The sequence below is a fragment of the Pseudophryne corroboree genome, chromosome 3, assembly GCF_028390025.1.
Source record: "Pseudophryne corroboree isolate aPseCor3 chromosome 3, aPseCor3.hap2, whole genome shotgun sequence".
Classification (NCBI taxonomy): Eukaryota; Metazoa; Chordata; class Amphibia; order Anura; family Myobatrachidae; genus Pseudophryne; species Pseudophryne corroboree.
In genome coordinates this window covers 723265122-723293082 of record NC_086446.1, presented here as the reverse complement: position 1 = coordinate 723293082, position 27961 = coordinate 723265122, and the positions used below count along the sequence as shown (strand labels likewise).

The window sequence follows — 27961 nt, the reverse complement described above, 5'->3', positions numbered from 1 at the left end:
ACACGGATTCTGATTCCAGTGTCGACTACGACGAAGTAAAATTGCACCCTAGGGTGACTAAAACCATTCAGTGTATGATTGTGGCAATAAGGGATGTGTTGCATATTGAGGATGAATCCTCGGTCCCCGACACAAGGGTACACATGTTTAAGGGAAAGAACAGATTATTAATTTTCCTGCATCTCATGAATTAAATGATTTCTTTGGAAAAGCTTGGGAGACTCTGGAAAAGAGACCGCAGATCCCCAAAAGAATTTATATAGCATACCCCTTCCCTAAGCAGGACAGGGAGATTTGGGAATCATCCCCCACTGTGGACAAGGCCCTGACGCGCTTGTCCAAGAAAGTGGCGCTACCGTCTCCTGACACAGCGGCCCTTAAGGACCCTGCAGATCGCAGGCAAGAGACTACCTTAAAGTGTATTTATTCTCATACGGGTGCTGTGCTAAGACCGACAATTGCGTCGGCATGGGTGTGTAGCGCAATTGCAGCTTGGACAGTCGTGCTGACAGATCAATTTGATAATATGGATAAGGATACTATATTCTTAACTCTAGCCCATATTAAAGACGCAGTCTTATTTATGAGGGATGCTCAAAGGGACATTGCATTGCTAGCTTCTAGGGCCAATGCCATGTCTATCTCAGCGAGAAGATCCTTATGGACTCGCCAATGGACGGGTGATGCGGATTCCAAAAAACATATGGAAGTACTACCCTATAAGGGTGATGTATTGTTTGGGGATGGGCTGACGGACCTGGTTTCCACAGCTACAGCAGGTAAATCAAATTTTTTACCATATATTCCCCAACAGCAAAAGAAAGTAACACCCTATCAGATGCAGTCCTTTCGGTCGCACAAGTCCAGAAGAGCTCGGGGATCCTCTTTCCTCGCCAGAGGTAAGGGCAGAGGCAAAAGAGCACCTGCTTCGGCAGGTGCCCAGGAACAAAAGTCCTCCCCGGCTGCTCCAAAACCCACAGCATGACGCTAGGGCTCCCCTGAGGGAGTCCGCACCGGTGGGGGCGCGTCTTCGACTTTTCAGTCAGGCCTGGGTCAGTTCAGACCTGAATCCCTGGGTGTTGGAAATAGTTTCCCAGGCAGGGCCGTCTTTTCGTATGGGCTCAATGGGCTTTTGCCCAAGGGCCCCATGAGTATAAGGGCCCTAGGCTAATAGCTGAGGGTCCCCTCTTTCCAGGGGTACCAGATTTTTGAAAATCGGCCCTAGGAAGGAAACCAGAGATATCCGACTTCAAAGCAGTGGTCCCCATCCAAGCCTGTCAGTTGCTCTTCCAAGCCAGATATCTTAGGTTCTGTCTGACAGAGTTTTTCCGAGGGTATACTCCAAATGCTGGGACTCTCCCCTTTCAGTGGACAATGGCAACTTGGCCTTACTATGCCCAGAACCAGAGATATCCGCCTTCAAGCAGCTGGTCCCTGCTCCAGCTCCACACGCCTGGTATGCAGTTTTATATTTTCATTGGAGGACTGCTCTAGTTCCTGAACTCTGATCTACAAGTCCCCAGCACCTCCTGAAAGGTGGGTCACTATAGTTTTTTATCCTATTAAAAGCTAAGAAATCTATTACCAGGAACTTGAGATATCTGCAGTCAAGCAAGCTGCCCTCCCACCAGAAAATTATAAATATTAAGCCGCACACCATCCACTCCTCCCCTACGTATTAAACACGCCCTACCACCCTGAAAGTCATGTACCAGGGCCACTTCATCCAGCACAATGCCCCATTCTACAGTTTAGTGTTCTCCCTCCCGCCCCATCTGTGCAGTAAAGGAGTAATTAGCAGAAATTACTGCTCCAGGTTCTACATGCTTAGCGGAAGATAGATCACCCCCTACCGCCCGCTGCCACTGATAGCACCCCCCACCCCTACTTCTGGAGGATGGGTAGGGGCCCCAGTGCGTTGCTGTGCCCAGGGGCCCACACTACTGTTAAGACGGCCCTGTTCCCAGGGTTACAAATTGGAATTCGAGGAGGTGCCCCCGCGCCGATTTTTCAAATCGGCCCTACCAGCTTCCACATCGGAAAGGGATATAGTGTTAGCTGCAATTCAAACGCTGTGTAGACAGCAAGTGATAATCAAGGTTCCCCTGCACCAGCAGGGAAGAGGTTACTACTCAACCCTATTTGTGGTCCCGAAACCGGACGGTTCGGTCAGACCTATTTTGAATCTGAAATCCCTAAACCTGTACATAAAAAGATTCAAATTCAAAATGGAATCACTCAGAGCGATATTAGCCAACATGGAGGAGGGGGAGTTTATGGTGTCTCTGGACATAAAGGATGCGTATCTTTATGTCCCCATATATGCCCCCATCAGGAATACCTGAGATTCGCTGTACAGGATTGTTATTACCAATTTCAGACGTTGCCGTTTGGACTTTCCACGGCCCCGAGGATTTTCACCAAGATAATGGCGGAAATGATGGTGGTCCTGCGCAAGCATGGAGTCACAATTATCCCATACTTGGACGATCTCCTGATAAAAGCGAGATCAAGGGAGAAATTGCTGAGCAGTGTGGCGCTCTCTCTGAGAGTGCTCCAGCAACACGGTTGGATTCTAAATCTACCGAAGTCACAGTTGATTCCGACAACTCGACTACCGTTCCTAGGTATGATACTGGATACGGAACAAATGAAGGTCTTCCTCCCAATAGAGAAAGCCCAGGACATCCAGAACATGGTCAGAGAACTGCTAAAACCGAAAAGGGTGTCAGTTCACCAATGCACTTGAGTTCTGGGAAAAATGGTGGCGGCCTACGAGGCCATTCCCTTCGGAAGGTTCCATGCAAGGACTTTTCAATGGGACCTTCTGGACAAGTGGTCCGGGTCCCATCTGCACTTACATCGGAAAATAACTCTGACCCCAGGGGCCAGAGTGTCTCTCCTGTGTTGGTTGCAAAGTGCTCACCTGCTGGAGGGTCGCAGGTTCGGAATTCAGGATTGGATCCTGGTTACCACGGACGCGAACCTCCGAGGATGGGGAGCGGTCACACAGGGAAAAAATTTTCAGGGTCTTTGGTCAGACCAGGAGTCCTGTCTACACATCAATGTGTTGGAACTCAGGGCCATTTACAACGGCCTTCGACAAGCGGAGAGTCTTCTTCGAAACCTACCGGTTCTGATTCAATCAGACAATGTCACAGCAGTGGCTCATGTGAACCGCCAAGGTGGGACAAGAAGCAGAGTCGCGATGGCGGAAGCCACAAGGATTCTTCGCTGGGCGGAAAATCATGTAAGCGCTCTGTCGGCTGTCTTCATTCCGGGAGTGGACAACTGGAAAGCAGACTTCCTCAGCAGACACGATCTCCATCCAGGAGAGTGGGGTATTCATCAAGAAGTCTTTGCAGACATAACACGTCTTTGGGGAACTTCTCAAATAGACATGATGGCGTCACGCCTCAACAAAAAGATTCGGAGGTATTGTGCCAGGTCTCGGGACCCTCAGGCAGTGGCAGTAGATGCTCTGATAACACCGTGGCTGTTCAAATCGGTCTACGTGTTTACTCCTCTTCCTCCCATCACAAAAGTGTTGAGGATCATAAGGCAAAGAAACGTACAGACAATACTTGTTGTCCCAAACTGGCCTCGAAGGGCCTGGTACTCAGATCTACAAGAGATGCTCACAGGAGATCCCTGGCCTCTTCCTCTGAGGGAAGACCTGTTGCAACAGGGGCCCTGTGTATTTCAAGACTTACCGCGGTTACGTTTGACGGCATGGCAGTTGAACGCCGAATCCTAGCGAAAAAGGGGATTCCGGAAGAGGTCATCCCTACTTTATTAAAGGCTAGGAAGGAGGTGACGGTTAAGCATTATCACCGTATCTGGCGAAAGTATGTGTCTTGGTGTGAGACCATGTTAGGGTCTCCTGCCCTGTGCTGCCACGTCGTCATGGCAACCGGGAGACAAGTGCTAGCGGAGTAACCTGAGCGCAGCTGATACTCCGGTTCGGGTCTTTTGCTGTGCAGTGGTTATAGGCTCTGTGCATGGCAGGGGATCCGGTGCTGGTTTTTGTGCTCACAGTCTGTGAGGTCTGAGTGGGGCGTGGACAGCACCTGCTTTATAAGGCCTCTTTTTTAAGGGTAAGCAGATGCTGCTGAATCTTTGTTGGTTAGTCAGTTTCTGAAAGTTAGCCAGTACTGTGTAGCTTTGTATTTGTTTGTTGCTTACTGCAAATAGGCCTGGGGATTTGGTATTACACTCTGCCAATCCAGACCTAGCAGTAAGACTGGAGTCAGTCGTTTAGCTTGCTGGGGTTCTGTTACTACTCTGTGAACTTAGCAAGTTTGCGGCTGTATTCTAAGACTTGCCTGTCTAATCCTGTCTCACTGTGCTAGGTGTCAGGGGTCAGTTTAGTGGCAGTAAACCGAACCTGTGCACTGCAAGTGAGAATTAGGATTGTGGAGAATCTCCTTGTGTCTATCATTCCATCTCTGACCAAGGAGTTTACTGCCACACCCGTTGGTAACCCTTTAGGGTTTTGCTGTTGCCCTTAGCAACAGCATTTCGTGTTTTCTATGTATTAAAACACAACATCTTGCTTTTCACATCTGAGCAGTTCTAATACAAGGGAGATACCCAGTTCCTTAGCCTCTGGGCTTCTCTGTTCACGTTGTGTGTATTTTGTTACCCTACCACCTTCTGTGTACGTTATGTCATATTCCCTAGTCTGTCTGTGAGTCCATTTGTTTTGCATAACAGTTCAAACACCAGTACATTCCTGCAGGCACTGGAGTGCATAACAGTCCTGACACCAGTACTTTCCTGCAGGCACTGGTGTGCATAACATATTCAGCAGCCCAATACTCCTGTTGAAATTTTGTGGGAATATGGAGCATACCCCTCAAAATACGTTGCAACAGGTGGTTGATCAGGTGCAGGTCCTGACTCAAAAATGTAATGATTTGTCAATTAAAATGCACACCTCCCAGGCTGCTGGCGGAGCTCCCGCAGCAGCAGCACCTGCAGGGGTTAAGGAGCCGAAAGTAAATCTCCCGGATCGTTTTTCTGGAGATCGCTCGCAGTTCTTTTGTTTCAAGGAGAGCTGCAAGCTATACTTCCGGCTTAGGCCTCAGTCTTCTGGGTCGGAGATTCAGCGGGTGGGCATAGTGATTTCCTAGCTACAAGGAGACCCACAGGTCTGGGCATATGGGTTGCAGCCTGACTGTCCGTCGCTTAAAAGTGTTGATGCTTTTTTTACGGCACTGGGCATGTTGTATGATGACCCTGACAAGACGGCCTCAGCCGAGGCTCAGATTTCGATCCTTAAGCAAGGGCGAAGGCCAGTTGAGGTTTACTGTACGGAGTTTCGGAGGTTGGCCCATGATACCCAGTGGAATGACCCAGCCCTGAGACACCAGTACCGAAGAGGTCTTTCTAACCAGATAAAGGACCAACTGGTACAACATCCCTTGCCTGATAGCTTGGATCAGCTCATGCAGTTATCCATCCGGGTGGATAGACGGCTGAGAGAGCGTAGGCTTGAAAGGGAGACTGAGATTTCCTTCCTTCCCAAGGGAACCTCAGACTCTGAGGAATTTTCCGAGGAGCCTATGCAGATTGGGGCTACCCGCCTCTCCTCGCGTGAGAAGATGCGGAGGAGACAGCAGGGGTTGTGTTTGTACTGTGGGAATAAAGGTCATGTGGTAGTATCATGCCCAGAAAAGCCGGAAAACTTCAGGGCCTGAGGGTGATGGGGAATATCCTGTCAGGCCAGAAGTCAGAATTTCCCAAGAAGACTTTTATCATTCCGGTGACCTTGAAGATCCTCGGTCAAACTGTCAAGACTGAGGCCTTTGTGGACAGTGGGGCCGACGGGGTTTTTATGGACCGCCAATTCGCCCTGAAACACTCTGTTCCCTTAGTACCCTTGGCATCGGAAATTGAGATTTGTGGGTTAAACGGGGAACCATTATCCCAAGGTAAAATTACCTCTTGCACTAGCCAGATTTCTTTGTTTATTGGAGCCACACACTCTGAAAAATTGTCCTTTTATGTGACTGTCTGTACTTTTGCCCCATTGGTGTTGGGGTTACCCTGGTTAAGGGCCCACAATCCTCAATTTGACTGGGTCTCTGGGGAGATTCTTAGTTGGAGTACTGATTGTTTCAGGAGTTGCTTGAGCCTTCCAGTCAGGTTCTCGCAGCTAAGTTTGCCAGGATTGCCAGGGTGTTATGCAGATTTTGCGGACGTGTTCTCCAAAAAAGTTGCAGAGGTACTACCTCCCCATCGCTCCTATGACTGTGCCATTGATTTGTTGCCAAATGCTAAGCTTCCCAAGAGCAGGTTGTACTCCCTGTCACGTCCTGAGACTCAGGCTATGGCAGAGTACATTCAGGAGAACTTGGCTAAGGGATTTATCAGACCTTCACAGTCTCCAGTTGGGTCGGGGTTCTTCTTCGTGGGTAAAAAGGACGGTTCGTTGCGACCCTGCATCGACTTCAGGGATTTGAACCGTATCACGATTAAAAACTCATACCCACTGCCTCTCATTTCGGTCTTGTTTGACCAGCTTCGTACTGCCACCATTTTTTCTAAGATTGACCTACGCGGTGCGTACAATCTAATCCGAATAAGAGAGGGGGATGAATGGAAGACTGCCTTTAATACCCACTCGGGGCATTATGAATATTTGGTGATGCCTTTTGGGCTCTGTAATGCCCCGGCAGTCTTCCAGGATTTCATGAATGATGTGCTCAGGGAATATTTGGATAGATTCTTAGTTGTATACTTAGATGACATCCTAATCTTCTCCCATTCCCTGGAGGAACATCGGAAGCATGTACGCTTAGTCCTCCAGAAACTCAGAGACCACCGGCTTGGGGCGAAGCTGGAGAAGTGCGAATTTGAAGTTCAGCAAATCGCATTTCTAGGATATATTATCTCCCCAGAAGGTTTCCAAATGGAGGGTTCCAAGGTACAGGCAGTCCTGGATTGGGTGCAGCCCACTAGTTTGAAGGCACTTCAGCGTTTCCTGGGCTTTGCGAATTTTTATAGACGATTTATCGCTGGATTTTCGTCTATAGTGGCGCCCTTGGTGGCACTCACTAAGAAAGGGGCGGATGTTGCTCACTGGTCTTGTGAGGCTAAAGCGGCTTTTGCCCGTCTCAAAAGGGCATTTGTTTCGGCCAAGGTGCTGCGACACCCAGATCCAGAGCGTCCTTTTGTGGTGGAGGTGGATGCCTCTGAGATGGGTATTGGGGCAGTGCTTTCTCAGATGGGAGTGTCAGATAATCGCCTTCATCCCTGTGCTTACTTTTCCCGTAAATTTTCGCCTGCCGAGATGAATTATGACGTGGGTAACCGGGAATTGTTGGCTATTAAGGATGCACTCGAGGAGTGGAGACACTGGCTTGAGGGGGCTAAGTTTGTGGTCTCAATTCTCACTGACCATAAGAATCTGGCATATTTAGAGTCAGCGAAGCGTCTCAATGCCAGGCAGGCACGATGGGCTTTGTTTTTTGCTCGCTTTAATTTTTTGATAACATATCGCCCTGGGTCAAAAAACATCAAGGCTGATGCGCTCTCGCGGAGTTTTGCTCCAATCCAGGAGACCACCGAGGAGCCGTTGCCCATTGTTTCCCCATCATGTATTAAAGTGGGCATTACCCAGGACCTCTTATCATTAGTCCTTAGAGCACAGGAGCAGGCTCCTCCAGACCTTCCGGTAGGTCTTTTGTTTGTGCCTCCTAGGTTAAGACAGCGAGTGTTCCTGGAATTCCATGCCAAGAAGTCTGCAGGTCACCCGGGTATTGCCAGAACTCGGGAGTTGCTATCTAGGGCGGTGTGGTGGCCCTCGGTGGCTAAGGATGTGGATCAGTGGGTTCGGGCATGTGACATCTGTGCCCGAAATAAGACTCCTAGAGGGGTTCCTGTTGGCCCACTACATCCACTCTCTATCCCATCTAAGCCATGGACCCACATTTCAATGGATTTTGTGGTGGACTTGCCCAAATCCTCGGGGATGACAGCCATCTGGGTTGTCGTTGACAGGTTTTCGAAGATGGCGCACTTCGTTCCACTGGTTGGGCTGCCATCGGCCAAACGCCTGTCTGAATTATTTATGCTGCATGTTGTGCATCTCCACGGGTTGCCACTTGATGTGGTCTCTGACCGCGGATCCCAGTTTGTGGCCAAATTCTGGAGGGCATTTTGTTCCGATCTCCAGATTTCTGTCAGCTTGTCGTCGGGCTACCATCCGCAGTCTAATGGGCAGACTGAAAGGGTGAACCAGTCCTTGGAGCAGTTCCTCAGGTGTTATGTCTCCAAGTGTCAGACTGACTGGGTTGCTCATCTGTCCATGGCGGAGTTTGCCTATAACAACGCGGCTCACTCTGCTACAGGGATCTCTCCCTTCCTTTGTGTGTATGGGCATCATCCTAAGGCCAATTCTTTTGACCCCCTGGACTCCACGCCTGGTGGTTCCTCTGTGGTTTCGGTCCTTAGAGGTATTTGGCGGAAAGTGAAGAAAGCCCTTGTGTCTGTGTCATTAGTGACCAAAAGGGTTTTTGATAAGCGGAAAAGACCCTGCAGCTTCAAATTAGGAGACTTCGTCTGGTTGTCTACCAAGAATTTGAAGTTGAGACAGCCATCTCATAAGTTAGGCCCCCGGTTCATCGGCCCTTATAAGATCACCAGGGTTATCAATCCGGTGGCATTTCAGTTAGATCTGCCCCGTTCTTTGGGTATCAATAAAACATTTCATTGTTCCCTTTTAAAACGGGCGATTAGTAATCCTTCTTCCAGTGGAAGACCTTCCCCTCTTCTGATACGTGGCCAGAGGGAGTTTGTTGTTGAAAGGATTCTTGACTCCAAGGTGGTTCGGGGTCGGCTGTCATTTTTGGTGCACTGGAAGGGGTATGGCCCGGAGGAGCGGTCGTGGGTGCGCAGTTGTGATCTTCATGCCCCCAGACTGATGCGCTCTTTCTTCTCGCAGTTCCCCGATAAACCCGGTGGTAGGGGTTCTTTGACCCCTCGTCAGAGGGGGGGTACTGTTAGGGTCTCCTGCCCTGTGCTGCCACGTCGTCATGGCAACCGGGAGACAAGTGCTAGCGGAGTAACCTGAGCGCAGCTGATACTCCGGTTCGGGTCTTTTGCTGTGCAGTGGTTATAGGCTCTGTGCATGGCAGGGGATCCGGTGCTGGTTTTTGTGCTCACAGTCTGTGAGGTCTGAGTGGGGCGTGGACAGCACCTGCTTTATAAGGCCTCTTTTCAGGGTAAGCAGATGCTGCTGAATCTTTGTTGGTTAGTCAGTTTCTGAAAGTTAGCCAGTACTGTGTAGCTTTGTATTTGTTTGTTGCTTACTGCAAATAGGCCTGGGGATTTGGTATTACACTCTGCCAATCCAGACCTAGCAGTAAGACTGGAGTCAGTCGTTTAGCTTGCTGGGGTTCTGTTACTACTCTGTGAACTTAGCAAGTTTGCGGCTGTATTCTAAGACTTGCCTGTCTAATCCTGTCTCACTGTGCTAGGTGTCAGGGGTCAGTTTAGTGGCAGTAAACCGAACCTGTGCACTGCAAGTGAGAATTAGGATTGTGGAGAATCTCCTTGTGTCTATCATTCCATCTCTGACCAAGGAGTTTACTGCCACACCCGTTGGTAACCCTTTAGGGTTTTGCTGTTGCCCTTAGCAACAGCATTTCGGGTTTTCTATGTATTAAAACACAACATCTTGCTTTTCACATCTGAGCAGTTCTAATACAAGGGAGATACCCAGTTCCTTAGCCTCTGGGCTTCTCTGTTCACGTTGTGTGTATTTTGTTACCCTACCACCTTCTGTGTACGTTATGTCATATTCCCTAGTCTGTCTGTGAGTCCATTTGTTTTGCATAACAGTTCAAACACCAGTACATTCCTGCAGGCACTGGAGTGCATAACAGTCCTGACACCAGTACTTTCCTGCAGGCACTGGTGTGCATAACAGACCAAGAATGCACCTACGGAAGATTTTCATCTGGGTCGTTTTCTCCACTTCCTACAGACAGGAGTGGATATGGGCCTGAAATTAGGCTCTGTTAAGGTACAGATTTCGGCCCTCCCGATTTTCTTTCAGAAGGAATTGGCTTCTCTTCCAGAAGTCCAGACGTTTGTAAAGGGAGTGCTGCATATCCAGCCCCCTTTTGTGCCTCCAGTGGCACCATGGGACCTGAACGTGGTGTTGCAGTTCCTAAAATCACACTGGTTTGAACCGCTTAGCAAGGTTGAGTTGAAATTTCTTACCTGGAAGGTGGTCATGCTGTTGGCCTTGGCATCAGCAAGGCGAGTGTCTGAATTGGCGGCTTTGTCACACAAGAGCCCCTACTTGATTTTTCATGTGGATCGAGCTGAATTGAGGACACGTCCGCAATTTTTGCCTAAAGTGGTTTCTTCATTCCATATGAATCAACCTATTGTGGTGCCTGTGGCTACAAGTGACCCGGAGGATTCCAGAACCCTGGATGTAGTCAGAGCCTTAAAGATTTATGTAGCCAGAACGGCTAAAATTAGGAAAACAGAGGCTCTGTTTGTCCTGTATGCTGCTAATAAGATTGGCGCACCTGCTTCGAAGCAGACTATTGCTCGCTGTAATACGATTCAGCAGGCTCATTCTACGGCTTGATTGCCGGTACCAAATTCGGTTAAAGCCCATTCCACTAGGAAGGTTCTTGTGCGGCTGCCCGAGGCGTCTCGGCATTACAACTTTGCCGAGCGGCGACTTGGTCGGGGTCAAACACTTTTGCTAAATTCTACAAGTTTGATACCCTGGCTGATGAGGACCTAGTGTTTGCTCAGTCGGTGCTGCAGAGTCATACGCACTCTCCCGCCCGATTGGATGCTTTGGTATAAACCCCATGGTCCTTACGGAGTCTCCAGCATCCTCTAGGACGTAAGAGAAAATAAGATTTTAAACCTACCGGTAAATCTATTTCTCCTAGTCCGTAGAGGATGCTGGGCGCCCATCCCAGTGCGGAAACTCTGCAAGACTTGTATATAGTTGTTGCTTACATAAGGGTTATGTTACAGTTGGAATAGGTCTTGGACCGTTACTGTTGTTTGTTCATACTTTTAACTGGTTATGTATGTTCCAGGTTACATGGTATGATTGGTGTGGGCTGGTATGTCGACTCTTGCCCTTGGATTGCTAAATCCTGCCTTGTATTGTCCATCTCCTCTGGGCACAGTTCTCTAACTGAGGTCTGGAGGAGGGGCATAGAGGGAGGAGCCAGTGCACACCCATAGTAAAAGTTCTTTTTAGGTGCCCTATCTCCTGCGGAGCCCGTCTATACCCCATGGTCCTTACGGAGTCCCCAGTATCCTCTACGGACTAGGAGAAATAGATTACCCGGTAGGTTTAAAATCTTATTATAAAGGAAGGAAGGAAGGAAGGAAGGAAGGAAGGAAGGAAGAAAGAAAGAAAGAAAGAAAGAAAGAAAGAAAGAAAGAAAGAAAGAAAGAAAGAAAGAAAGAAAGAAAGAAAGAAAGAAAGAAAGAAAGAAAGAAAGAAAGAAAGAAAGAAAGAGAAAGAAAGAAAGAAAGACCTTACATTACTAATAGCTATAAGGGCATATTTATTAAAATACAGTATGTGGTCTGCCCCAAAATATAAGAATCCTTATCCCCACAAACTGATGCAATAAGGATTCTTGTTCTGCTCGTATGTATCAATTTTAATCTTTGGGATCTGGGCTACTTTAAGAGCCCGCCATGGCGATCATGAATAAGTAAAGTAAAATAAATAAAGGGTAGTAATATAATTATAGAATGCACAGGACATTATGCTTAGTTCGGATGAGTATGGATTCCGACAACACGATGCAGTTACTCCCATCAGTAAAATGCTTCAACTGGCTGTTTCAGTGACCTAGTAAACAGATACATTGATTGGATAGGAAAAACATTGCCTAGACTGACACATTTTGTTTCCTACTGTTAAATGCTGATAAGAGGACCCAATATGTAGTAAACACCACATGACTCCACAGATCTATAACACAGGTGTTAATAATCCTGACTGCTGCCGCTAATATGGAGCCGCAGCATGTGTTTTTTAATAGCAGACATTGGATCACTGGATACAAGTATTGCAAACTGAAGCGCCACATGATATTTGCTGAGCCGGTGCATCCCTTCAAAGTGACCGTGAATGACTTCTATAAGAAAGATGGTGTTCCGTGCTGCCTCAGGACTAGTAAAGGTAGCAGAAAAGTTTGCACCAGTGGAGCAGTATGGGACGGAAGACTTGGTCCAACATTAGTCTGCTGCACTTTTAGCACTGGGTTCAGTCTGTAACCTAACAAAGGGGGTGATTCCGTGTTGAAAGTAGCCATGCAAAATTTTGCAGGGCTACGATCATGACTATAGACATGCGGGGGGACGCCCAGCACAGGGCTATCCCGCTCCGCATGTCAGTGCCGCCCCCCCCCCCTCCGCAGAAGTGCAAAAGCATCGCACAGCGGCGATGCTTTTGCACTTTAGGAGTAGCTCCCGGCCAGCGCAGCGTTAGCGTGCTGGCCGGGAGCTACTCGTCGCTCCCCGGCCCGGAGCAGCTGCGTGTGACGTTGCGCAGCCGCTGCGGCCCGCCCCCGCGCGGTCCGGCCATGCCTGCGTTGGTCAGACCGCGCCCACGAAATGGCATCCAAATGCCGCCGTTCCACCCCCCCTGCCCAGCGACCGCCTCTGCCTATCAATCAGGCAGAGGCGATTGTAGCGCAGCGACGGCCTTCGGCGCATGCGGAGTTCTGACCCGATCGCATCACTGCAATAAACTACAGTGTGCGATCACAAACTACCACAGCATGTCCACCAAACTACTGTTTCTTATTTCAATTCATGGAATTCTTACCAAATTTAACACATTCTATACTCACCCTACAACTAACCCCTCTGTGCACATTTCAGCTTCTGTTATCCACTCCCTTCTTCTAAACACTCATGAGCTTTATACTTACTTCTCTACGAGTACTTTCAAAACCACAATCGGCCACCATAATAAACACTCACAAACATCCTCCAGTATTTATCTCTCTCTTCTACTGTTATTAGCTGGTGACATATCACCAAATCCAGGCCCCAACCACCTGTCCCACTCACACTCAGCTGTTTCAAAACAACACAGAGATCCATCTAACCTCATAAACATCACATGTCTTCCATCCCACTCCAAGTCACCAAAATGTGCCTTATGGAATTCACGTTCTGTTTGTAACAAATTAACATCCATCCATGACCTCTTCATATCTAACAACTTCAATCTGCTGGCTATAACAGAAACATGGCTCACACAATTAAACACAGCCTCCCCTACAGCACTGTCACATGATGGTCTCCACTTCACACACACCTCCAGGTCTGACAATAGTAAAGGTGGTGGGGTTGGAATATTACTGTCCCAATTTTTCACATACACAGTTCAACCTCAGGTTCCAGTGGACCAGTGCTTTTTAATATCTTTATTGGTGACATTGCAAATGGCATTAAAGGGAAAGTATGCCTTTTTGCAGATGACACAAAGGTATGCAACAGGGTAGACACACCAGGTGGGGTAAAACAAATGATTGAGGATCTAGGTAGACTAGAGGAATGGTCAAGAGTCTGGCAATTACAGTTTAATGCCAAAAAATGCAAAATCATGCACTTGGGTCTCAAAAATCCTAAAGCTAAATACAGTATTAATGGCACTATACTGGAAACTACTGAGGAGGAAAGGGATCTAGGAGTCACTATTTCAGATGACTTAAAAGCAGGTAAGCAATGTAACAAGGCAATGAGGAAGGCTAGTCAGATGCTTGGCTGCATTGGGAGAGGAATCAGCAGCAGAAAGAAAGAAGTAATAATGCCACTGTATAGGTCATTGGTACGGCCTCATCTAGAATACTGTATTCAGTTCTGGAGGCCATATCTTCTAAAGGATATTAATACATTAGAAACTGTACAAAGGAGGGCAACTAAAATGGTGCATGGCCTACATCACAAAACATACCCAGAAAGACTAAGAAATCTCAATATGTATAGTTTGGAGCAGAGAAGGGAAAGGGGAGACATGATAGAAACTTTCAAATATATGAAGGGTTTTAACAAAGTCCAGGAGGGAAACATTCTCCAAATGAAGAGAAGCAATAGGACACGAGGACATGCACTGAGGCTGGAGGGGGGGAGGTTCAGGGGAAATTTGCGGAAAAATTATTTCACAGATAGGGTAGTGGACAAGTGGAATAGCCTCCCATCAGAGGTGGTAGAGGCTAAGACAGTAGAGCAATTTAAACATGCATGGGATAGACATAAGGATATCCTTACAAAGAAATAAGGATCAAATAAGGTTAGTGATAAAAAATAATATAAAAAAAAAAAAAAATAAGGGGCAGACTAGATGGGCCAAGTGGTTCTTATCTGCCGACAAATTCTATGTTTCTATGTTTCTATGTTTCCATCACTCGCATTTACATTGTTTGAAGTTCACTCTATCAGGATTTTCACCCCCTTCTCTCTGCGTGTTGCAGCATTCTACCGCCCTCCTGGGCAACCCAAACAACGATTTCTAGAAGATTTTTCTGCCTGTCTCCCACACTTCTAATCCTCATACATCTCCACCATCATTATGGGCAATTTCAATATAGCTCTTGACAGTCCACAATTTGTTCATGCCTCCAAACCTCTCTCTCTAATCTCCTCTCTTGGCCTCACCCAATGGTCTGACTCCTCTACTCATCAGGAGGGCCACTGCCTTGTTCTTGTATTCACCAGGCTCTGCTCCATTTCTGAATTCATTAACACTCCTTTCCCCCTCTCTGATCATAACCTGATCACCTTCTCAATCTCTTCCATCACTCTAAATTCAATGACACTAAAACCAAGCAAGCCTCCTTGAACCCGTAGAAATACTAACAATATAAATTTTCAACAGCTTTCCACTTCTCTGCAACAACTGCTCTCACTAATTTCTACATTTATCACACCTGAGACTGCTGTATCCCATCTGCACCAGACTCTAGAGCATGCCCTTAATGAAGTGGCTCCAGCTACTCATCACACTCTACGTAGGCTTAGATGTCAACCGTAGCACTCAATATCAACAAGACACCTACAAAAACTGTTACGTAAAGTAGAACATCAGTGGCGTAAATCTCAGAATCCAAGTGACTTTCTCACCTATAAGACTACCTACCACTCCTATCGTCAGGCCCTGGACACTGCCAAACAAACATATTTCCAGTCTCTCATCTCTTCTCATGCCACCAACACCAAGCGACTTGTTAATACATTTAAATCACTTCTTTACCCTCCCTCACCTCCCCCACTAGCTACTATCTGTGTACAAGAACTTGATTCCTACTTCAAGGATAAGATTGATAAAATCCAAGATGAAATGGTATGCTTTAAGTCAGTCAGTGATCTGCTCAATTCCCTTCCTGAACCCTCTTACACTTTCTCTTCATTTGATCCCACAAGTGAAGATGAAGTATCAACACTCTTTTCATCCTCCTACTCCACTACCTCTCCTCTTGATCCTATACCCTCACAAGTCAGTAAACCTTTGTCTCCTGTGCTTATCCCAACCTTTAACTAAAATATGTACTCTCTCTCTCTCTCTCTCTCTCTACTGTTACCTTTCCTTCTCTGTTTAAGCATGCAGTGATTACTCCCATTCTGAAAAAAACACAATTCTGACCCAAACACTCTTTCTAACTACCGTCCCATCTCTCAACTCACATGCCCCTCCAAGCTACTTGCCTGTCTGCCATTTCATCTTGGATGTCATCTCGCCACCTCAAACTCAACATTTCCAAGGCAGATTTAACATGTGCAGAGAGAGTTAGATTTGGATGTGGTGTGTTCAATCTGCAATCTAATTTGCAGTGTAAAAATAAAGCAGCCAGTGTTCGCCCTGCACAGAAACAAAATAACCCACCCAAATCTAACTCTTTCTGCACATGTTATATCTGCCTCCCCTGCAGTGCACATGGTTTTGCCCAACTGCTCCCAAAATTCCTGTTGCGATCAACTTGGAATTACCCCCTTTATCCGGGCTTCCCCCACTCTGTGGAATGTCCTCCCACGCACAATAAGACTCACCTCTAGTCTCCAAACCTTTAAACGTTCCCTGAAAACTCACCTCTTCAGAGAAGCCTATCAAATTCCAGACCCACCCACATAACCTTCAATGCTTCCCTATCTAATTACATACTCTCTATACCAGGTGTGGCCAGACTTTTGGAGTCGGTGATCTACTTTGAAAGCTGAAAAGCTTTTGTGATCTACCTAGGCAGGATAATTGTGCGTGTCTCAGGTGCGTCCCCTAAAAGGGGCGTGACATAACAAAAAAGGGGCGTGGTATAACAAAAGGGACGTAGCCTTGCTGCACAGGGTGTAATGACTGTCTCGCACGAAATCACATATTGGCCCCCACAGATAAAAACCTCAAACAAATATGCCCCCACAGTGCCAGATATGCCCCACAGTGCCAGATATGCCCCCACAGTGCCACATATGCCCCAACAGTGCCAGATACACATATACCCCCACAGTGCCATGTGCCCACAGTGCCACATATGCCCCCACAGTGCCATGTCCCCACAGTGCCACATATGCCCCCACAGTGCCACATATGCCCCCACAGTGCCAGGTACACATTTGCCCACACAGTGCCATGTTCCCCACAGTGCCAGATGTGCCCCCACAGTGCTAGATATGCCCCCACATGTGCCCACACTAACATTACTTTATCTTACGCTGGCTTGCTTGAGTGCATCCCCACCGGCTGGATCCCCGCTGCTGCTGTCCTGCTGCTGCCGGCGCTGACTGTATTAAAACAGATCCAGCAGGCGCACAGGCTCCTCACATCGCGTTCCCATTCGTGCATTGCGCGGGTGCGCGGCTGACGTCATGATGTCACCTGCGCAATGCATCATTGGGAACGCTCCGGACTCAGAGAGGCGGCAAGTCACACTTGGATCGCGATCTACTGGTAAATCGCGATCAACGTTATGGCCGCCTCTGCTCTATACAGTCCACATAACCTCACACATTTTGTCTTCCAACATTGCTGGGTGATCATATCATACAACCCATTAAGAACCTACAGTAGCAATCTGGCAGACCATTATGCAATAGGTAGCATCTATCCTTGTGTATCAATGCCTATTTCCCTATAGATTGTAAGCTTACGAGCAGGACCTTCCTACCTCTACGTCTGTTTTGTTCTATTAATGTTGCCCAGTTTTGTTCTATTAATGTTGTTCTAATTGTAAAGTGCAACGAAATATGCTGCGCTGTATAAGAAACTGTTATTATTATTATTATTATTATTATTATTATTAATAATAATAATAATAATAATAATAATTAACCACCCACAACACACCCATGGCACTCTCACTAGGTGGGGCTTTAAATGAGCTTGAGAACACATCGTCACTGCCCAGCTGCCACCTGGAATTGCCCATTTCACAGACAGCGCGGGATGCATCAATGCTAAACATGCGGCCAAACCTCAGGAAATGGTGTTTTCGGTGATTTGGCCGCTAACCGCATATCCAATAAATTCTGGAGCTTGGATGTAGTGGGTTACCCTCCAATCATCCAATCACCCGTTGTGGTGCGTGCGTCACTCAACGCATGTGCAAATGGACTTCCATTTTCGACTTTGCTGAAATATTCATGCATACGGCGTTATTTAAATGCAGATAAGCATGTGATGAATGGTGGGATGCTGCATCATGCCTCTCGCCTAGAGTGTGTTTCATCAACAGACGCAGCAATACATTTTCAGGCCTGATCTCCATGCGCTGTCACCAAGTTCTTCCTTTCATTAACATTATGCTGAAATGTGCAAGAAACGTGCAATTTCCCACCAATTTCCTACAGTATTGTAGTTATTCTGAATGTTATATAAGCATACTAGGCAAAATAATGGGACAGGAATACTGCATATCTTAAATGAAACACTGAGAGTTAGTAATCCCACTGGAAGAGACCTTGGAACTAGAAAAGAGGAAATTGCAGCAGCAGATGGAAATATACAGCAATTTAGGTTCCAGAACACTTCATGCTCTGCCTGTGAAATAGCAGCCGTTCTAGCAGACAGTATGAGCAAGGGGGAAAAAATCAATGTGTAGTTGTGTCCGGAATGGACCTCCGGAAAAGATGATTGATCACACAGAAAATACAATCTTTTTTTTTCCCCCCTAACAATTACAGTGGTACTTATGAACTGAAGTAGTGTTTGGTTATATTAAACACATACTGGTTCTTTCACAATAATGACAGACAAGTTTGCCTCATTCTCAAAGCACAATGAATGCAATGAGTATGATTTAGGGCAATGAATACCCTAAATCATACTCAGGAATACCCCATGAAATCTTTCCACCCCTTTATCTCGTTTCAGAAATGTGCCCTAAGAAATGACTTTTTTTTTTAGACTGCTCTGCAAACTTAGGGAGACTGGTGCAATTACTCTATAACATTCTGTCTTCCCCACCGGATCCAGCCGGTGGGGATGCACTCAAGCAAGCCAGCGTAAGATAAAGTAATGTTAGTGTGGGCACATGTGGGGGCATATCTAGCACTGTGGGGGCACATCTGGCACTGTGGGGAACATGGCACTGTGTGGGCAAATGTGTACCTGGCACTGTGGGGGCATATGTGGCACTGTGGGGGCATATGTGGCACTGTGGGGACATGGCACTGTGGGGGCATATGTGGCACTGTGGGCACATGGCACTGTGGGGGTATATGTGTATCTGGCACTGTTGGGGCATATGTGGCACTGTGGGGGCATATCTGGCACTGTGGGGCATATCTGGCACTGTGGGGGCATATTTGTTTGAGGTTTTTATCTGTGGGGGCCAATATGTGATTTCGTGCGAGACAGTCATTACACCCTGTGCAGCAAGGCTACGTCCCTTTTGTTATACCACGCCCCTTTTTTGTTATGTCACGCCCCTTTTAGGGGACGCACCTGAGACACGCACAATTATCCTGCCTAGGTAGATCACAAAAGCTTTTCAGCTTTCAAAGTAGATCACCGACTCCAAAAGTCTGGCCACACCTGGTATAGAGAGTATGTAATTAGATAGGGAAGCATTGAAGGTTATGTGGGTGGGTCTGGAATTTGATAGGCTTCTCTGAAGAGGTGAGTTTTCAGGGAACGTTTAAAGGTTTGGAGACTAGAGGTGAGTCTTATTGTGCGTGGGAGGACATTCCACAGAGTGGGGGAAGCCCGGATAAAGGGGGTAATTCCAAGTTGATCGCAACAGGAATTTTGGGAGCAGTTGGGCAAAACCATGTGCACTGCAGGGGAGGCAGATATAACATGTGCAGAAAGAGTTAGATTTGGGTGAGTTATTTTGTTTCTGTGCAGGGCGAACACTGGCTGCTTTATTTTTACACTGCAAATTAGATTGCAGATTGAACACACCACATCCAAATCTAACTCTCTCTGCACATGTTAAATCTGCCTTGGAAATGTTGAGTTTGAGGTGGCGAGATGACATCCAAGATGAAATGGCAGACAGGCAAGTAGCTTGGAGGGGCATGTGAGTTGAGAGATGGGACGGTAGTTAGAAAGAGTGTTTGGGTCAGAATTGTGTTTTTTTCAGAATGGGAGTAATCACTGCATGCTTAAACAGAGAAGGAAAGGTAACAGTAGAGAGAGAGAGAGAGAGTACATATTTTAGTTAAAGGTTGGGATAAGCACAGGAGACAAAGGTTTACTGACTTGTGAGGGTATAGGATCAAGAGGAGAGGTAGTGGAGTAGGAGGATGAAAAGAGTGTTGATACTTCATCTTCACTTGTAGGATCAAATGAAGAGAAGTTAAGCCCTCTGTAAGTATTTGGTTCATCAAAGTTTTTTTTACAACTATTAACCCTAAGTCCAAGGGCTCTTTTCAACACAGTGTCTATATCATCAATGTATTCTACGATATTATAAGGTTTTATTAGGTATTACAATGCCATTAATAGTTACACAGTGTTAAAGTGGAATGACTTTTCCACATCCTTAGAGGTCCATATGCACCTTTCAGGATTCGTATCACTTGCGTTCCTTGTCCACTGGGGTAAAATGCGCACTGATGATGATAGCCAAGGCAGCCGTTACTGGTTGGCTGAGTGCAACTTGATCCCTCCCACTGATACTACTGCAAACTGTTGGTATTATTTATTTGATATTAGCAATTGGTCCAATTGACATAGGTTTCCACTACATTGAATGGTACAAGATTACAGTGTTTTTCTAGGAGCAGAGGTTGCATTGACTTGTGGGCCGGGTCATAGAGAGCAATGACAAGTCTGGGTGATGGGGGAAGTGTGGCCAAATCATGTAGTTGTGGCTGTGTCCAACCAAAAAGGAGTAAAAAATACTATGCACAGCTGAGCAGGGGGGGCATTCTTTCTCCTGCATATCTGGCATGGACCCTTAACAGACCCAGGTAACTAGTACCAACCCCATGCACAGTGTCGGACTGGGGCATGTAGGGCCCACCGGGGTGATACAGTGGTAGGGGCCCATGTTTAGGGGTGTGGCCTTTCTCTAGATGGAGTGTGCCCAGCCGCCACATTGGTTTGCATAACCATTTTGCAAGTGTTGGTCCCCTAGATAAATATATACAGTAAATACTGTAGTGCATGCATGATAATGTTCTAGATTAGTAACAGTACAGTCTGGAACCTGATCCCTAGAGGAGGGGGTGGGCCCCCAGGCAGTAGGGCCCACCGGTGGTTTCCTCTGTACCCCTGTGGGCCAGTCCAACCCTGCCCGTGCACCACATTCCTGTTTGTGGGAGGACTTGGGGACGAAGACAGAATGTTATAGAGTAATTGCACCAGTCTCCCTAAGTTTGCAGAGCAGTCTAAAAAAAAAAGTCATTTCTTAGGGCACATTTCTGAAACGAGATAAAGGGGTGGAAAGATTTCATGGGGTATTCCTGAGTATGATTTAGGGTATTCATTGCCCTAAATCATACTCATTGCATTCATTGTGCTTTGAGAATGAGGCAAACTTGTCTGTCATTATTGTGAAAGAACCAGTATGTGTTTAATATAACCAAACACTACTTCAGTTCATAAGTACCACTGTAATTGTTAGGGGGAAAAAAAAAAGATTGTATTTTCTGTGTGATCAATCATCTTTTCCGGAGGTCCATTCCGGACACAACTACACATTGATTTTTTTCCCCCTTGCTCATACTGTCTGCTAGAACGGCTGCTATTTCACAGGCAGAGCATGAAGTGTTCTGGAACCTAAATTGCTGTATATTTCCATCTGCTGCTGCAATTTCCTCTTTTCTAGTTCCAAGGTCTCTTCCAGTGGGATTACTAACTCTCAGTGTTTCATTTAAGATATGCAGTATTCCTGTCCCATTATTTTGCCTAGTATGCTTATATAACATTCAGAATAACTACAATACTGTAGGACTTCTGGGGCATTTATAGCATGGTAAGTTAATACAGGTTGAGTATCCCTTATCCAAAATGCTTGGGACCACAGGTATTTTGGATATGGGATTTTTCCGTATTTTGGAATAATTACATACCATAATGAGATATCATGGTGATGGGACCTAAGTCTAAGCACAGAATACATTTATGTTACATATACACCTTATACACACAGCCTGAAGGTCATTTTAGCCAATATTTTTTATAACTTTGTGCATTAAACAAAGTGTGTCTACATTCACACAATTCATTTATGTTCCATATACACCTTATACACACGGCCTGAAGGTCATTTAATACAATATTTTTAATAACTTGGTGTATTAAACATAGTTTGTGTACATTGAGCCATCAGAAAACAAAAGTTTCACTATCTCACTCTCACTCAAAAAAGTCCGTATTTCGGAATATTCCGTATTTCGGAATATTTGGATATGGGATACTCAACCTGTAATGCATATCCCCCCCCCCCCCATTTTTTACATTAATAATATAATGCAGCCCAGCTGACCACTATTTAACCAGAGTAAATTTCCAGTATACAATACAAAGAGCAGCTTTCGGACGAAATTGATTTAAATTGCCCCAGCCTACAGTAGCTTGTCTCTGACATTCCCATCTTTCCATGACCCTGATCTTTTCCCCTGCTTTACTAGTGGTATAGTGATAACTTCTGACCTGTGGAGTCATCATTTGTACAACTCCCTCCATCTTCTTATCCGTCCAATATCAGCAGCTGCTATTGGAAGGCCATATTGTGTGCTTGCCTCACTGCAAAATTCATCACCTTCTTGCAGGGGTATATTTGTGAATACCAGAAATCCCTTAGACCCTGGATCTCAATCTCAGCCAACAATAATCACAACAGAGATCTCTTGTTGCTATGCAATGCTGGTTGGCTATACAGCACATGCTAGTCCCCAGATATCAGAAATCTTTGGTGGTAAATATAAGATACCCAACACCATTTTTTTTGGTTCTGCCCTATTCAGCTTGTTCATCTCTATGAGGAACTACTGGAAAATGAATGGCACCCTGACTTGTGAGTACCACCGTCATCTATCCAGTATCAGTAGACCTCTGATGTATATTAATAGTGATTTTTATAATTCATGATGATAAACTGATGGCAATTTAAGAATAAATGGTTTCAAAAAGGAAGACACTGATGAAACAATGACAGTTTTGCATAGTGCTGCTCCTATCTGCACAATGAAGATTGCAGTAGGGGCCTAATGAGACTGTAAGAGGGGCACAAGATGTAAGTTTCTGGAGAATAAGTCATGGACATAATCCAGTCCCTGCCCCTTCCTCCCAACCCCCAAGATCTTATCCCCTCATGCCTCCTCTGCTTTCACTCCCCCATTGCTTGCTCCTACTGTACCTTTTCCATCTCTTCAAACTTTCCCTCTCATCGAGCACTGCCACATCTGCATTCAAGCATGCCCTTGTCTCTCTCCTTGACTCTGTCCCTTGACTCTTATGCTCTCTCTAACCACTGCCCCATCTATTTTCTCCTATTTACCCCCAAGCTCCTCAAGTGGATTGTGTACAATGGTCTTACTAATTTATTTCCCATCCACTCCCTACTAGATCCACTTCAGTCTGGCTTTATCCCTATCCACTCTACAGAAACTATGTGACTAAAGTCAGTATTGGCCATCTTGTTGGAAAATTCAAAGCCATTACTCTCTGCTTATGTTCTTTGACCTCTCTGCCTCTTTTGCCACTGTTGAAGACCCTTTCCTCCTGCAAATCTTTCACCCCATTGGTCTGTGTGACACTGCTCACTGCTGGCAGTCCTCCTACCTCTCTGGCCACTCTTGCCCTGTCTCGTACCATTGCTTAGCTTCTGCCACTCTCCAACTGGCAGTTGATGTCCCCCAAGATTTCGTTCTTGATCCTCTTCTATTCTCTCTCTATTATTCCTCCTTAGGTGAGCTCATCAGCTCTTTAGGCCTCTTATATCATCTCTATGCTGATAATACGCAGATCTACCTCTCCCACTCTAACCTCTCACCCTCTCTTCTCACACATGTTTCCAACTGTCTCTACTATTACTCCTGGATGCAGGGACAGACTGGGGCCAGAATTCGGCCCTGACATCCTTGTGCACGTGTGCTCCCAGCACGGGGGCGCACGGTCACGCTGCACAGGGGCGTGCTATAAGTCATGGGGGCGTGGACTTGCAGCACGCCCCCATTTTATTGATCTGCACAGTATAGGCATTGAGCAGTGGGGGTGCGGACACGACGCATGAAGCGTGCCTCAAGTTAGGGGGGCATGGACTTGCGGCATGCCCCCATTTTTGGGCAGTGGGGGAACAAGCAAAGAGACAGGAGCTGCCTGTGGCCTTCCCGGCTTCTCTGTGACCGGACCGGCCCACCTGTCCATCGGCCCTGCCTGGATGCCCCAGTTTTTCAAACTTAACATGTCTTAGACTGAGCTGATCATCTTCCCACCCTCCCAAGTCCCCTCACCTCTCTTGATGTTGCTATCCATCACCATAATCTCTATACCACAAGTCTGCTGTCTTGGAGTTATTCTTGAATCTGCCCTCTCTTTTCAAACCCCACATTCAATCCTTTTCCCAGTTTTGCCACTTATGCCTTTGAAACATCTCCAGGATCAAACCCTTTGTAACTGAGGAGACAACAAAGACCCTCATCCACTCACTTGATCATCTTTAGACTGGACTACTGGATCCTCCTTTAGTTTGGACTCCCTGACTCCTGACTCTTTCATTCATACAATGAAAAAAAAGTCAGAGAAATTTTTTTAAATGGAGGTCATTCACCAAGACACTCTGTAGAGTTTTGGATACATCGGAGCATATCATTTATCACAAACCACATTTATAATGTGGATTGATGTGATAATTATACCTCAAACTTATGGGGGCTGATGTTTGCAATTAGAAATAGAAAAACCACAGCAAAATCCCCATCATACATCCTGAGGATTCTTACATTTTGTAGGTGACCACCGAAAATGGCTGATTTCTGAGGATTTCCTGGAAAATTGTTTCAGAAATATGCCCCACTATGTGCCTCAATTTGCGCAAATGCACGTAATTTTGCCCAAAAACCATGGGATGACACAACTAGCTGGCCGTGCTTGCATTGGATCAGAAGTGTGCCCATGCAGAGTGGAGAAGTTGGGGACGTGCAGATATTCCTAGTAAACTACAGAGTAGGCACACCGTGAGTCTTGGTGTAAAACATTGACGGTACTGTGATAGGTGTAACAATATTAAAACACCTGATGCATTTTCAGTGCCTGCACCCATTGGCTTAATAATATGGGGGTGATTCAGACCTGATCGTAGATGTGCTAAATTTAGAACATCTACGATCAGCTTCCCTGACATGCGGGGGGACGCCCAGCACAGGGCTAGTCCACCCCGCATGTCAGGCCCTACCCCGTCGTACAAGTACAAAAGCATTGCACAGCGGCAATGCTTTTGTACTTCAGGAGTAGCTCCCTACCAGCGCAGCTTTTGCGCGCTGGCAGGGAGATACCATAACTGCATGGGTCACAGTCACTGCGGCCCGCCCCTTCCTAATGGTCCGGGCATGCCTGCGTTGCCTGGACCGCGCCCCCTTAACGGCGGCCCACCCCCTCCCGCCCAGCGACAGCCTCTGCTTGTCAATCAGGCAGAGGCGATCGCTAGCCTAAGACTACCGTCAGCTGTCTGGCATGCACCGGTGCATGTGCAGTTCAGACCTGATCGCTGCTGTGCGAAAACGCACAGCACCGATCAGGTCTGAATTAGGCCCATTGTCAGGTAGGGGTTCTGGAAAAAAATATCTCCTAATAGCCTCTAGTAGCGTGGTATTCTGGTAGCAACTGGCATAAATACTGTCTTCTGGTAGGAATTGCAACATGTTCAGATGCAGTTAAAGTATGATAGCTTGCTGTGTTGTAGAGAAGACCAAGCAGGCAACAGTTGACTACAGTATAGTCTGACACCGCTTAATACCCAAAAAGTCAGAAGGACCATGAGGCCCTGCTTTCACAGTCTGTATTCATACTGAAAATCAAGATCAAGTGAGCTTTTGCACTCTGCTCCACGGGAGGTTTCTGTCCTCCCTGAGCTCACCTGAGGACACCTGCCTTACGGTTTGACAGGTGTACCGCCCCAGTCAAACTCCTCACCTGCCACTGTACACAACTTTATCTAGGACCAGGATCAAGCAAGATTCCAAGGAGGAGATGTCGCAAGCCTTGGAAAGATATAAAATGGAGGAAATTTTAACAAGTTGCACCAAGGGGGATCAGTACGTAATCCCGATGGACGGGATCCCGGCGGTCGAAATACCGACGCCGGAATCCCGACCACACAATCCCGACAGGGGTGGCGAGCGGAACGCAGCCCCTTGCGGGCTCGCTTCGCTCGCCACGCTGCGGGAACTATTATATTCTCCCTCTATGGGTGTCGTGGACACCCACGGAGGGAGAATATGTCGGGATTGTGGCGGTCGGGATTCCGGCATCGGTATTTCGACTGCCGGGATACCGTCCAGTGGGATGTTGACCGCATCCCGCACCAAGGAACGTATATGATGGCTGCACATACTAGAGAGTGTGTAGGAGTGAGATGTATTCCTAAATTAATGGAACATACCAAAATGGAGTTATATCGAATATTAACACATTAACTGACCATTAAAGTGCTCTTGTTTTGGTTCATCTTGATATAAATCATAATCATGTCTCATCCATGTCCTTTTAACCTATTCCTATTAATTTTGATATGACCCCCTATTACGTTTGTATTAATCTGTTTCAGATGAAACAGGCGGGGCTCTCACAGGTCGCTGGCTGGTTGGTCAAGTCCTCATCCATGATCTAAAGATATTAAGAGTTAGGCTGATGGATGGAACAGATTTCACATAATAGAGGTATCTTTCTATAAGGTTCCACTTATATCATTACCCTCTTCAGCTTTGAGTCCAATGTTCTTCATGTTGTACAGTTCAAGAGCTCTAAATAATTGCTGCTTGGAGACTAGCTTATATCAGGAGACAAGTGCTCTACTGAATTAAATGAATAGTATTCAGTCCACTTGGCCTCAGTGACCAGTTATTGGAGGTCACAGTACTTATGTGTGTCTGCAGCAACGCACCTTGAAAATGGATCATCTCATCTCTGCGGGTAATGACCAGTGCCACCTGCTTAGATGCTCAATCTGAGACTCCTGACAATTTGACCTGGACATCCTGTCTATTCAGCATGCTGGGCGAGAGTTTATTCTCTTTGGTACAGCGATGAACATCACAGCACTAACGGCAAGAAGTTGAGTCATTGTCTGTTGTTAAAATAACAAATGTGCTCTGGTCATACCGTATAAGAACATAATCAATTATTTTTTATATTTGTTATGGTTCTGCAGCTTATTGAGGTCATTGGCGCAATTTCTCATTTTAGCAGCCAGCCAGTGAAATACCAGCCTTGCACACACACTATAAGTAGCTGGTAGTGTGAGATGTGGACACTTGGGGTCCCTATTTCAAAAATGTAATTATAGTGGTGGTGGCAGTAGAACAGTATTAATAGTATAATAGTGTAATAATTCTACTACAGTAGTAATCCCCAGGAGATAATATATATAGTTTTTTTTTTAAATTTAGTATCACTGCAGCCACGGGCAGTTTAATTGAGGTAGGGAGGACCATGTGCAGCCTCTGTATGGCCCCACCCTCTCTCACAGGAAAAAGTTCAGGGGCTATTGTGCAGGTCTCAGGAACATGCTGACCATGCCATGTTCCTGGTGATTTTCCTTCTGCTCATGTGCAAGTCTCCAGGAAAATGGCAGCAGCAGCATTTTCCCAGTGATTTCTGCAGCACTGGTGCCAGACCCTGCACCCAGCATAGATACAGCGCAAACCCTGCACCCAGCATAGATACAGCACAAACCCTCTACCCAATATACATCCTTGAATATCTAGCCATTACAAACAGCCATTACTCTCAGTAACAGATACCTTGCAATTAGGCGTTTTCTTTTCAACCCAGCATTTTCCTGCATGAGGAGGGATGGTTGATGTGTAAACATGTGGAAAAAGAGGGATGATCTCTACGCTGGAAGATGGAGAGAATCCGAATGCAGGTGTATGATCTCCAACCCACTGAAAGGAAAAAGAGTGACATTAGTGATACAGCACAAAATACAGGTAAATACTGGCTGCTTTATTTTTACACTGCAATTTAGATTTCAGTTTGAACACACCCCACCCAAATCTAACTCTCTCTGCACATGTTACATCTTCCCTACCTGCAGTGCACATGGTTTACTTTATCTAAGATCAAGTGTAGTATCTGTTTATAAAGGAAGGATAACCACTAGGCATAGTATCTGTTCTTCTGCTGGGGGTAGTCCAGGCCTCTGGTGAAGAATGGAGAACCTGTGGTGTAGTATCTGTCCCTAGACTGGGGTTTGGACCTTGGTGGAGAATAGAGAACCACTAGGTGTAGTTCTTACACCAGGGGTTGGGCAGGACCCCTTGTGTGGACTGGAAAATCGCCTGG

At 46.4% G+C, this 27961-nt stretch overlaps 1 protein-coding gene across 2 annotated transcripts in view; it reads right to left on the bottom strand.

Moving 5' to 3' along the window:
* The window catches only part of TCERG1L (transcription elongation regulator 1 like), a 621355-nt gene that overhangs the window by 503306 nt on the left and 90088 nt on the right, over positions 1–27961 (bottom strand). For both annotated transcript variants that reach the window (XM_063962190.1, XM_063962191.1), the window contains exon 2: positions 27418–27561. In XM_063962190.1, the coding sequence (XP_063818260.1) occupies positions 27418–27561 (144 nt within the window). The remainder of the gene's footprint in view (positions 1–27417; positions 27562–27961) is intronic.